At 38.2% G+C, this 13,059-nt stretch overlaps 1 protein-coding gene and 1 long non-coding RNA gene across 9 annotated transcripts in view; one reads left to right on the top strand and one right to left on the bottom strand.

Annotated features, from left to right (window-relative positions):
- Nucleotides 1-13,059, top strand: part of LOC148214940 (uncharacterized) — an 89,957-nt gene that overhangs the window by 44,508 nt on the left and 32,390 nt on the right. For all 3 annotated transcript variants that reach the window (XR_015797011.1, XR_015797009.1, XR_015797010.1), the window contains exon 2: nucleotides 12,438-12,521. This is a non-coding gene — a long non-coding RNA (uncharacterized LOC148214940). The remainder of the gene's footprint in view (nucleotides 1-12,437; nucleotides 12,522-13,059) is intronic.
- Nucleotides 1-13,059, bottom strand: part of PSEN1 (presenilin 1) — a 69,674-nt gene that overhangs the window by 33,623 nt on the left and 22,992 nt on the right. For all 6 annotated transcript variants that reach the window (XR_015797007.1, XR_015797008.1, XM_088145552.1 and 3 more), the window contains 4 exons: nucleotides 9,626-9,724; nucleotides 8,476-8,562; nucleotides 4,962-5,135; nucleotides 544-662 (listed from right to left, as the gene is read on the bottom strand). Coding sequence is in view for 4 of the 6 variants with exons in the window: in XM_088145552.1 (XP_088001678.1) it covers nucleotides 544-662; nucleotides 4,962-5,135; nucleotides 8,476-8,562; nucleotides 9,626-9,724 (479 nt within the window). In the remaining 2 variants the exon portion in view is untranslated. The remainder of the gene's footprint in view (nucleotides 1-543; nucleotides 663-4,961; nucleotides 5,136-8,475; nucleotides 8,563-9,625; nucleotides 9,725-13,059) is intronic.

The following is a 13,059-nucleotide window of genomic DNA, read 5'->3' on the forward strand; positions in this document are numbered from 1 at the left end:
ATTGTGAGGACCTGAAGGACTGCACACAGGTCTGTTCTGGTGACTTTTCTTTTTAACAGAATGAAATAGGAAAAGCTTTCTTTCTCTCACCCCTCCTGCTCTGAGTTAGATCTCTGGCTTTCACTTTCAACGCCCGGGCATCATTCCAATCCAGCAACGAGCAATCTCTCTAGATGGAAGCTTTTCTCTGAGATGCTGAAGGTTTTCTACAACCCCTTATTTTTCTACTCAGAGCTGACAAGGATTTTACTTTCCTTTCTCTTAAGAAGGCAGAGATTGCTTTCCTAATACAAATTCTTCACACAATTTAAGTTTCAGAAACTATCATCCACCTATCAGTTTTAGAGGGAAGAGAGGAACGACTGCATGTCCGTGCTGGAAATGCTGTATAGTCAAAAAACCAAAACAGAAAAACTTGCAACCCCCCCCCCCCGAAGTTGTCCAGTTGACAAGGCAAGTTTAAACAATTCCTATGGAAGAGCATTATTACACAATTTAACTAATCGTGGCATCACCAAGAAAGGGAGTGGGAAATATACTCACAATTAAAATGGCTACAAAACAGGCTAAAGTTGTGTTCCAGTCTCCACTGGCTGTTGCTGAAGCTTTGCCAACTAGAACGCTGTAGAAAATGAAGTCTCCTAAACCAAGCTTAACTCCCCCTGCAAAAGAAAAGAAAAAAAAGCCCCCTGCCATTTAGTTGTGAAATTAAAACCATTGTATGCAGAAACTTATGATTAACCCCAATGCATTTATTAAGACTGAGGAAGAAACGGAACATCTAAAAGTGTTTGCCTTTTTTTGCTGCCAGCTCAATTAGAGATGTTCTGTTATTTTGCAGCAGTGTGCCAAATATCTGCATGTTTGTATCCAAGTGAGACTGAACAATCCTTAAGAAATATTTTGTAGCCCTCAAATTTCAAATAGATTACTGAAGAACCAACAAGTTGGAAGTAAACTAAGATATAAATAAGCCTTTTGTCTGCGCATGAAATCCTTTTGCTCTCTTCATAGGACAAGCAAACAAACTAGAAAGCTTCTAGTTAAGCATAGTTTTGTTTTGTTTAAGCTGGAAAATAGAGTTAAATTGAATTCAACCTATGGTAAAGTTTCAGTCTGAATTAGTTAAGAAACTATAGTTAAGCAAAAGGTCCCTGATTTATTAGCTCATTCTGTGAAGGAAGAAGCAAATGAATGCACAGTGTTGGCAAAAAGCTTATTTTCATATTTTGCCTTATGAAGCTGAGATTCAATTGTCTGCTGAGGACAACTGACTGGGAATCATCTTATATTTTAAAATAAGGTGATAACCAGTTGTGTGCTGACAAATGTTTAAGAACCGGCTCTGCCAGCTCCACTGCCGCCACCATGTCACTAGTCACAGAACAGATGATCTGCACAATAGGTGTCATAGCTCAGCTCTGCTTCAACCAACTCCCAACATTCCTGATAATTTAACAATTGGTTCTTGCAATCTGCTATGACCCAGCTCCAGCACACCACTGGTGAGAACGGAACCCAAATGGAAAGACAATTCAGAGACTGCAACCTATGCTTTCCCTGCTGTTCCTCATAACCAAAGAATGTAGCTGTACTGGACAAATCCTGCATATTATTGCTTTCCCACCTTATTATGCAAAACACCTAACATGTTTCTAAATACTACAAGATTCATATTAATCTTTTTGCCCTTTAAATGCTGTTATTAAGCAGCTTAATCTTTGTTAAAGCCAATAAAATGAAATACAAAGCCATTTCAGTGTGCTATTTATTACAACTTTCTAGTGAAAAGCAACTTGTTTTTCTACAGCTTGTGCTCAAAATGATAGCTTGTCTTATGTAACAGTGTACACCTGCCTCGATGTCTCCTACCAAATTCTTATGTTTTTTAAGGCATATTACAGTGCATTTTTATAATTAAACGTATGTTTACAGGTTACCAAATAAACGATTACTTTTATTTGTGTGATAATGAACAGCTTGGCAGCACTTACAAGTAAAACACTCAATTAACAGAGAACAGAAGGAGACTTGATTTTCATTCCAAAGGCTTAAGCATTGTCTTAATGTTTTCTGAAGTTTTAAAGTTACAACGATGGGTTTATCTCTTATTCTCCTATCCAGTAGTCCTTCCATTAGGAGGCATTCAACACAATAATCTTCAAGCACTGTTGCTGCTAAATAAGAGGTCATGGTGATAAACCTGGAATTCTAAGGTATATCCTTGACTGATCATGAAAATATACTGATGCAGAGTAATCATCCTCCAAAATGGAAGGAAAAACTGGACATGATTGCTGAAATGGAGAGCAATCAGCCTAAGTGTGTGGCAATCAAAATAATGGTCTCTGGCCCTCCTGTGAAAGCAAGAGGTGCCCTGGTGTCCTTGGACAGAATTACACAATCAGAACCAGAAAAAACTGTCCAGAGCAATGGTACTGCAGCTGTTGCCTCTGATAAAACTAAACTCTAGAAGGAAGATTGAGGAAAAGAAGTACCACAGCTCCAAAGCGGAAATGTTGAGTAAACTAGGCAATATGGGCCAAGACTTGTATGTTGAGTGGTGTTACATGATCTACTTCATCTGTCTTTACACAGAAAAATTCATCACCTTCTTAACTAATTCTGAAAAGTGAAGCCATACACGTCAACAAAAAGCTACCAAATCTACTGTAATTCTAGGACAATTGTGTGATATTTATTAGAACTGAACCTCTTCTCAGAATAATACCAATTGAATATATCCCATACTGCCCAGCTTTCACTGCTCTTAGACAGCTGGTACAGAACAGGTTTTATGTGAGATATCCCCTTCAACTCTCACCAGAATGCTGAAATTAGGATTTAGATTTCTAATAACAGCAGCAAATCATACCTAGGAATGCTATGATAACTGTTTGAGAATCTCAGTCTAGGTTTCACAGCTCTTTTTGTCATGTTTGCCTGGTAGCATACATTATAGTAATGCAGTTAATACCAGAATGAATACTGGAGCAAAGATCTCTGATGGCATTGCTTGGAAGACAGGATCACTGTCAGCCAAAACAGGAAGCCTGTCTTCTATGCTGACAGCACCTATTCTGTGTAAAACCTACTCACTATAGACCTCAGTGTCTTCCAAGATGAAACTCCCATTTTAATACAGACAACAGATTTCATCTGGTCAAGGAGTAAGGGAACAAGGGACACATTTAATATTGAATCTCCCTTAATTTGTTACCACTGTCAAATGTACTAGTTGATGTGCCTGTTCCTTACTGCAAAGGTCTAATCGGTAAGGAGCAGGATCACAGCATGGCACCTTCTGCCTGCCTGCCCCAGATGTTCCCAGCCCCCCTCCCGTTGCTGGTATCCCAATACAGCATCTCTCATCAGCCTGCCTGCCACCTAATTTCCCCAAGGCTTTTCCTTTGCTCCATTCCCTGCCACTGTCTATGTCGGCATATGTTCTGAAAAGGGAAATGTTCAACCTTGGCTTTTTCTTTTTTTCCATGTGTATGGAATATTATGCACATCCCTTGTACAAAGAGTATCCATCTGAGGAGGGAAATTGAAGGCTGCATGGAATACATTTGCTAACAACTTTTTCAAGGTCCTAGGCATCTTTGGCAGAACAAAGACATGAACAAATGAGCTAAAAATAAATACAATTATGATGCAGAAAATATAAACTAACAATCTTTTTTTTTAAAAGACCAGAGCAATGAATTTCATAAAATCAAAACTTAGCATAAGCCTTATGAGGAGAGAAAAATTCTAAAAAGCTTCTTCCTCAGTGGTTAAAAAGGAGGTAAAGTAATAGTAGTCCTCTTGGCAAACAAAATGGGACAGAGCTGTTGGTGCTTGCCAACATGCAGCTCATGATATGTCTACCAAAATGCCTCATTATTAAAAAAAATTCTGGATCTAAAGTTGCAAGTGATACAAGGCATTAAAATTAACATATTTTCCATCAGTCTGAAAAGAACTGCACAGATCGTTCTGCACTCAAAATAGTTTTTGATTAACAATTAAACCCACACTTTCTATTAGGCTGTAGCTTGTACAATAGCATCATGGAGGTCAGAGTTTATACCAACAGGGAGAGGGACAACATTTACTCCAAGATCTGATATGGTTTCCAGGAGTGACTAATACAGATGGATTACTCACACGTGGGACAAAAAGACTCTCTTTTTGTAGCTGTATGAATAATTGAACCATTTTTGCTTTACTCTCGTTCCTTGAGCAGGACATTTCAATATTTAGGTTTGTACTTCATGGTGTCTTTTCACCAGCAGAATAGAAAGCCCAAGATGACTAAATTCCTTATTTCCCTGAAATCTTCAGGCATCCACACAAACCTGCTTCAACAGCTCCCCAAGAAATCCATTCACATAACGTTGGATGAATTCCATAAAGCAAAGTCACAAGACATGCTTGTTATCATTCATCGAAGGAAGTTAACAGTTTCATTTTAAGACTGATAATGATAAGGAATTTTGTGAATATAACATTCTGACAGCAAGAGTGTTATGCCAAAAGTTAAAGTCTTGTAAGAAGTCTTTCTTCTTCTATAATAGTCAGAATTTGGCCAGAAAAGTGCATTTTAAAGGAGGGATGGGTAACCCATGGCCCAAGTTTCCTTTCTACAACCCTTGAGGCTCTCTCTGACTGTGATTACTGAAAACTGAGAGTACAGCTTACTCCTATTTTGAGATGGGAACCATGAAAATTGTAGTTTAAGTCCAAAGTCCCATATTACCGTTAAAGAAACAACAATATCTCCGAAACTACCTAAAAAAATCCACCTCCCCCTACATGTGGGACATGACCTCACACCTTTGCAGCCCACATCACCTGAAAAGTACTAAGTATGTTCTTTAGCAACTAAAAGGTTTGCCAACCCCAGTTCTAAATCAATAGTAAGTCTCTGTGTTGCCTGGAAAGTTGATTTATATTTATTTATAAATGTTACTTACTCTCTTCTGGGTCCTCACTGGCTGGGGAATTATTGGGAAGAGCCTGTACAGCTGCTCGTGTTTCACGGGTTGATTGCAATGGCCCAATCCTGTTGTCTCGTTGCTGCTCCCACTCTGGGTTGAAACCTCCATCATCTGCCTCAGCACCTGCATTCTGGTTTTGATTCACTGTGACTGAAATACACAGGCATTTCCATTATGCTTTGTCATGTGATCATATAAAGTAACAAAAGCCAAATGGTAATGGCTGGTGTGGGTCTTCCGGGCGGTGTGGCCGTGTTCTTGAAGTTTTGTTTCCTAATGTTTTGCCAGCACCTGTGACCGGCATCTTCAGAGTGCAGGAGCACAGACAGGAGCAGTTCTCTCTGTGCCCAGGGGGATGTGACCCTTCTGTGGGTATTTATAGAGATCTGAGGGAGGGGGAAGGGGGGGATTGGGTGTGTGTGTGGGGTTGAGTTACTGAGTGGCTGCTTGTTTTGGTGTCAGAATATGTGTGTATCTTCCTGGGGATTAGGCAGGGTTTTTTCTTCTATTGAATTGTTAACGAGGGGCTGCTGGGGGTGATTAGCAAGTTCATTGTCTGAACTGTTCACATGTCCTGGTGGTTGAGCTGAGTCCGTTGACCTTTTGCAGGCTGTATTTTTCAGGATTGGTAGCCAGGTTTTGTTGATTTTTAGACTCTCCTCTTTTTTATTGAAACTGTGCTGGTGTTTGTGAATCTCAATGGCTTCCCGGTATAGCCTGGTATAGTGGCTGTTGGTGTTGTCCAGTATTTCTGTGTTTTCAAATAGGATTTTGTGTCCAGTGTGCTTGAGAGCATGTTCAGCTACTGCAGATTTTTCTGGTTGCTGTAGTCTGCAGTGCCTTCCGTGTTCTTTTATCCTGGTATGGATGCTGCGTTTTGTGGTCCCGATGTATACTTGCCCGCAACTGCATGGTATGCGGTATACTCCTGCAGCGGTGAGGGGATCCCTTTTGTCTTTTGCTGATTTTAGCACTTCTTGTACTTTTCTGGTGGGTCTGAAGATTGTTTGGAAATTGTGTTTTTCCATCAGTTTTCCCATGCGGTCTGTGACCCCTTTGATATAGGGCAGAAATACTTTGTTAGGAAACAAAACTTCAAGAACACGGCCACACAGCCCGGAAGACCCACACCAGCCATCGTATGCCAGCCGTGAAAGCCTTCGCCAAATGGTAATGTTTGTGCATACTTAATTTTTCACAGAAGAAAGGTATAAAGTAACAATGATCTTCAACGCAAACAGAATTGAAAAGACAATTACCGGTTGCAAATCAGTTTTAGAAAATGAAGTAGAACTGGACAGTGACATATATTATAAGCATCTAGCAACATCCAAAGGCATTCTGCTGCCTCAGTTGGAAAAGCAAATACTATTCCCTGCCCCTTGCAAGTTAAAGTATACAGCAGCAACTTGCCCAAAGTGATCCGGTTGTGTTGGATTATAATTTCCATTGTCCCCAACCAACATGCATGCTAAGAATCCAATGATAGTCAACTTATTGAACATGCTGCAAATACATTGTCTTTGTTGCCTGACAATAAAAATACCATAATAATCAATTAAATAAATCAAATAGCTATCAATCTGCTAGCCTTTTAAGATCACAAGAGCAGATGCCCGAGGTAGCCTACTCATTCTGCCTGATCCTCTGATCCCAAGCATACTGAAAAGAAATCTGATGGAACTCAAGCAAGCTAGCTGTCTAACAAAGAAACCATCACAGCTAGAACTTTAGGTGAACTGAGCAGTAAAATGGCGTGTATTTAGGGTCTTTGTTTTGGAGGCAAATATAGCATGTGATTATTCCACTAGTTCCTATTATTTCTGGCTAAGTCCGTCTGGCTTTCTAAAGTACAAATAGTTCTATATGCTGAGAAACTTGCAATAGCAATAAAAGGGCTCTCAGGACTAAGCTTGAATACCCAAGGAACTAATTATCTTGCGTTTTTAAAAAAAATAAGACACTCTTGAAACTTGTATTTCATTTTTAGGCACTATTCTATGGAAATAAAAGTACCCTTTAATATAATAGGACAGTACTTTTCAGTATACATGCCCAGAATTATGGGGTATAGAAAAATGGTCTTAAAATATACTGCTTTTCCATTTAACACTGAATATATTTAAGAACACATTTGAAAGCCAATTTGGTATAGCGGTTCAAAGCACCAGCCTAGAAAGCAGGAGACTGTGAGTTCCAGTCCTTACTTAGGCATGAAGCCAGTTGGGTGAGTTTGGGTCAGTTACTCTCTTTCAGCCATAAGAAGAAAGCAATGGCAAACCATTTCTGAAAATCTTGCCAAGAAAACTGCATGGATTTGTCTAGGGAGTCACCAGGAGTCAAGAATGAAGGCACTTACATTTATTCATGAAGGGTTTCTTTGAGTCTTACTAAAATCTGCCCTCCTTTTCCTCTTAAAATCTAAAACCTCTGTGTTTTATTTCACTAGCTCAGAGAGGGGGCACCTAGGGCCCTCCAAATGTTGAATAATTTCCATCATCTTGTTGGTTGACAATGATGGAACTGAGGTCCAATATCTGAAGTTATCAGTTTCTGCTGCTATAAAACCAAGTAATTCTGATTATCAGAAAGCTGAAAATATCACAATCTGTTAGTTCTATTCCATGAACACATTAGAGTTTTCAAGTCTGATCTATATGGAAGGAAGGAAAAATGAGGAGAGAAAAAGATGGTAGCTGTTAGCTGGCAATAACTGAAATAGGTAATGAAATTTCTTTAGTCAGGAAACAGGAGGAAAAAACTAGAGATGGTTAATGCCCATTTATTCAGTGATTGTTCAAAGTTACGATGGTGCTGAATGGGGAGACTTATAGCTAGTACTCATAGTTGCGGCCGTCGCAGTGTCCCCGTGGTCACGTGATTGCGATTCAGGCACTTGGCAACTGTTGTTAACCAAGGACTACCTGTAAAGTGTTTTGCATCTTCTTCCTAGCCAGATATTAGCTTAGAACAAATCCATATTTTTCTTTCATGCTTGCTACCTAGTTAGAAATGTGTTTATTATACTCAGCTAAACATTTTTCATGTTTAAAACATGTAGCAGATTTTTCTCCCTATTCTTCCTTCAGATTTGTAAAAAAAGAGTTTACTAAATGGAAGCCTTCTCTGCAGATTTCTTTTAAAAAGGAGTTGAGGTGTAAAGTTAGAAGCTATGTTGTTAAAACTGAGTCCTAAGGTTGGTAGAACAAAAGACCCCAGCCAATCCTTGCAGAATTCCCTCCCCTCACTTGCTATAAGGACTCTTGGAGATGCGTGGAGGTAAAACTATCTCAGGACAAATGAAAAGTAAATAATTTTCAGGCAAAGAGGGCTTCAAGTCAGTGCACACTGTTATTTTTCATTGATGAACATGATTGCAGTATCTGAATAGTGAAGCCCTTCTCTAAAGGTAAGAGAGCTAATATGAAACTGCTTGACAATTCTTATTCTGCATTTCTTACATGATTTCACAAAGATAAATAAACCTCACCTTGCTGACTGTAAGTGGCATCTTTGGAAGCTCTCTTCTGGGCTTCAGGATCTTCTTCAGCCATATTTACTAGCCATATCATTGTTGCTAATGGAAAAAGAAGAATGACCTCTGATTCACTGATGCTATACACTATTTAACTGCACATTATTATATATACATTTTAAGTATTTTTGCAACATTCCACTGTGTTGCACACAAACAGAAGACTGCAGTGACCTTTGTAATGAATTCATCTAAGCCAGTGTTTCTCAACCTCAGCCACTTTAAGATGGGTGGACTTCAATTCCCAGAATTCTCCAGCAAGCCATGCTGGTTGGGGAATTCTGGGGGTTGAAGTCCACCCATCTTAAAGAGGCTGAGGTTGAGAAACACTGATCTAAGAAGTTGTTAAAATGGAAGAAAACAGCAAAAAAAACCCCTTCTTTTCTCTATTTGTACCCACTGTAATTGAATCAAAAGACAATCTTAATAACAATTGAACACATTCTGCCTGAGAAATAAGCACTGCAGTATAACTTTGTAAAACAGTATTTTTTAATTTTATTAGCATAGATGCATAATGAACTGAAATGACAGCAGACCCAATAGAAATTATACACTGAAATAAGATCTTCTTAAAAGCACGCACCCAACTAAACAGGTACTCTTTTTTTATCTTATAGTTCTATCGTGGCAACATCTGTGCCATATTCATATGTAATTGCAAAGTATGATAAAACTGCACTGAAGGATCAGTTGATACACTGTACCATAAAACCCATCAAAAACCCTGAAATAGTCAAACTATTTTGGATCATGTAGGATATTTTCAATAGTAAATCTTTAAAAGTACAGTATATTGGGGAACTACTGCTTAACTGCAAGTCCACCACAATGGAAAAATGTATAATTAGTTTGTTATATTTAAGCATCAGCTTTTTGCTGTATCTCATTGTTGCTATTGTAGTCAAAGGGAATCTACTAACTGGAGCATCTTACCCAGCCCAGGTTTCAACTTTGAAGCACACAGCAGACAAAAATCTGTTTCCTTAGGAAAGGGAAATATGACATACAGTGGTGCATCTAACTTTTCATATTTTAATAGAAACTTCGATAATTTTTTTCCCCCACAGTTCAGAAGCAGGCATCACATAATCTCAGTTCTTACATGAGTAAATGAGCGCCGGGAACAAAGTTTCATTTCTTTCTTGAGCTGTTTCTACTAGCATACGAAGAGGCCCTTTGGGAGATAATACTGCAATCAGATCTGAAAGACAGATATTGAGATTTAAAAAAAACTGAAGAAATGGCTCCTCTGTGGTTCAAAAAGAAATAATTAGTAATATGAATGTAATAAATTACACTACTTGGTGGGACTTTTATAAAATATTTTGTATACTAATAAAAGTGTAACAGAAAAATGTCATACGGTTCAATCCATTTAGTGGCCCAACCTCTGATATGTCACACATTTTTAGAAGATTTAATGAATTAAAAAGTTACAAAGAGAGCCATACATGCTACAAGGAAGTTCTTGATTCAGAAACACTATTATTACTACTCTTAATCCTGAATTCATTGCCATTGTGCCACCAGGATGGGGATAAAAACCAAACCACTGAAAAAAGACAAAAATAAAAATAAAAACAAGACTGTGTAAAAATTGGGAGGAGACTTAGCACAGTGACATTCAGAAAAGTAAATAAAGGATGTGGAAGAAGAAAATAGCCTGTCTGAATTCCATATCAATCAATCAATTTATTTTTTTGACTTTAAGATAATACCTGCACAAAAGTGACCAAACATTAATAAAATACATTAGAATGTACAAAAATCAGTAAAAACATTAAAACAGTGTTATTATAGCAGGTAAAATATTAGACAACATTAGGAACTTTTGATAAAATATTCTGTTTTAGCAGCAGCCCATGTAAAGCTTGCTAATTTCCATAGCAGTGTCTCCTTGTCTAAATTCATTAAATATTCCATTTTATATGAATCAAGCCAAAATGCTTTTACCAAGAGGGGCTCCGGAAATTTTCCACATGCTGAAGCAGAAATAGGGCAATACAATAAATAATGGGTAAAATCTATAATTTCCTTGGATCAAGGGCAGAAGTGCATATTATATGAGAGATTGAGAAATCGGCCCTCTCTAGTTGCTGATGGCATTTTCTGGAACCATAGTCTTGTAAGTGCCTCTTGGAAGGATGGCACTGTAATACACCTCAGATAATGTTCGCATTCGATTTTGGCTTTATTAAGTGCATGCCAAGGGGCAATTTTATTTTGTGATAATTTAAACAAATTTCTTTGGGCAAAGATATTCAGCACCCTGTTTTTAAATAATAGATTGTTTGCATTATTTGAATTTAAAAAGAATTCCAGAGAAAAATCAAAGGTATGCATATGATTGGATAAAAATCAACTGGTGCAAGGAGTGGAGAAATTCATTTGCTCCAGGAGGCACCGCTTGACAAGGGGATCAGGTAGTGAAAGGAGTCTAGCCCAATAATTAAATGCCCTTACAATTATTCTAGCTTGAATTGGGTAGGTACCAGTTTCTACATAGGGAAAGGGGACAGGAGTACCATTAGGTACACTTAAAGTAGTTCTGAGGAGCTTGTTTTGAAAGAATTCCATATCATAATGGGTAGAAATTCTTCATAACTCTATTACACATGAAAAGTAAGGAACTAACTTGGTTTTAAGAAGAGTTAGGATTGGAGGAATTTGTCAGCCACCACTTGTAGGCCAGAACTTTATTATTCCTGCCAAAGCTTTCTCATTTTTTATTTTTTGGGCCTGATAGCGAGAGCGCCAACTGCCTGGAGAATTAAAAAGGATGCCCAAGTATCTGTAAGAGACAACTTGCTCTATATTATGTTCCCCAATTCTCCATTTGTGTCTTTTCCTTTTCTCCCCAAATACCATCACCTTTGATTTTTCCGCATTCAGAGTTAGACAATTTAAGGGGCAATAGCTATCCAAAGCTCTTAACTTTCTCTGCAAACCTATCTGAGAATGGTATATAAGCAATAAATCATCTGCATAAAGTAATATGGACAAGTTCCTATTTCCCACCTTTGGAGAAAAAAATTTTCTCCACTCAGGGCTGGAACAATATCTTTAATAAATAGATTAAATAGTAAAGGTGCGAGCACACATCCTTGTTTCACCCCTTTAAAAGTCTTGCTATTACTGGGGTGAACCTAATCTGAATTTGAGTATTTGTCAAAATTAATAACCTTCTACCCAAATTTAACTGAACTAACTTAATCCATAGTTTCTATCAACAGGATGAGGAGCTGCATGAAAATCCACAAAGGCAACATATAGTTTCCTATGGGTGTGTTGTACATACTATTTATCAGATGTTCCAATGCAAAACCATGATCAATTGTTGAATATCCTACTCTAAACCCTGCCTGTTCCTCTGCAAGCACATTGTTACTGATGACCCAGTCCTCTAATTTATTAGCTAGATGTTTCGCATAAATTCTACCTGTGATGTTTATCAGACTAATCAGTCTATGGTTCTCTGGGTAGCTACGATCACCATTTTTGTATATTGAGATCACTGTGTATGTATTCCAACCCTGGGGAAGTTGGCCAGGGGAATTAATGTAATTAAAGAGTTTAGCCAAGATAGGCTTTCACCAGACGATATTAGCTTTTAATAAATCACCAGGGATATTGTCTTCTCCAGGGGCTTTTGCCTGATGGCAATGCCTAGATCAGATATTCAATATTTAAAGAGCCAGGGAGCCAGGGTGTAGCCTCACAAAGTTTTAGATTAATTGGAGAATTAACTGGAGTGGGATAGGAAGCAAACAATCTAGTATAATGGTTCTCCCATTCCTCTTTGGATACTCTAGCCTCTAAGATGTTCTTATTTGTCTGAATTCCATATTTGCTTTTATAATTAAAGCATGATATCCAATTGATATCCTTCTCATGGGATACTTTTTTTTTTTTAGTCTACCAGAGACTTCTATCAACTGAACAGGGAGGGAAGCTTTACACCTCCTCCTCCAGCATGCCCTTCTGGATCCAAATTCAAGGTGCCATGTAATATTTTGTAGTGCATTAGGCATGACTTTATGAAACAGTCCACCTACTCTAATCTGATTGAAATCATCCTCAACCTATATATCTCACTTATGCATATACACATACCAACACATTTGTAACTGTGCCTATATCCTGCTAGTTGACATTCACGGGAGATATATAAACAGCACACATCCATCCATCATCCCTTTTCCTTTTTGGGAAGGAGAAATGTTTTCTACACATCAGTTTTTCTTTTTTAAATCACGCATGAGCAAGGATCGTGCTAGCTCGCCCCTCATGATTTTAAGCCCAATTGTAGCAATCACATTTATATAGCTCTCATTATTGTGAAGATAAGAACAAGCTTTCCTTGTCTGAAAAATATGGCACAATTACTCTTCTAAAACAATTTTCCAATTCTATCATCCTCCACCAAACTCTATGGATACAAGGTGCTCAGACTTCCCTGGCTAATCAACAAGGCAAGATAGGTCCATAAGGGAGTTAGTGAATCATGGCAACCCTCCATTTCAGTGGGGCCTCTGG

The sequence above is a fragment of the Python bivittatus genome, unplaced genomic scaffold (assembly GCF_059951505.1).
Source record: "Python bivittatus isolate LINGU-HERP-01145 unplaced genomic scaffold, Pbiv_v1 ctg000480_np1212, whole genome shotgun sequence".
NCBI lineage: Eukaryota > Metazoa > Chordata > Lepidosauria > Squamata > Pythonidae > Python > Python bivittatus.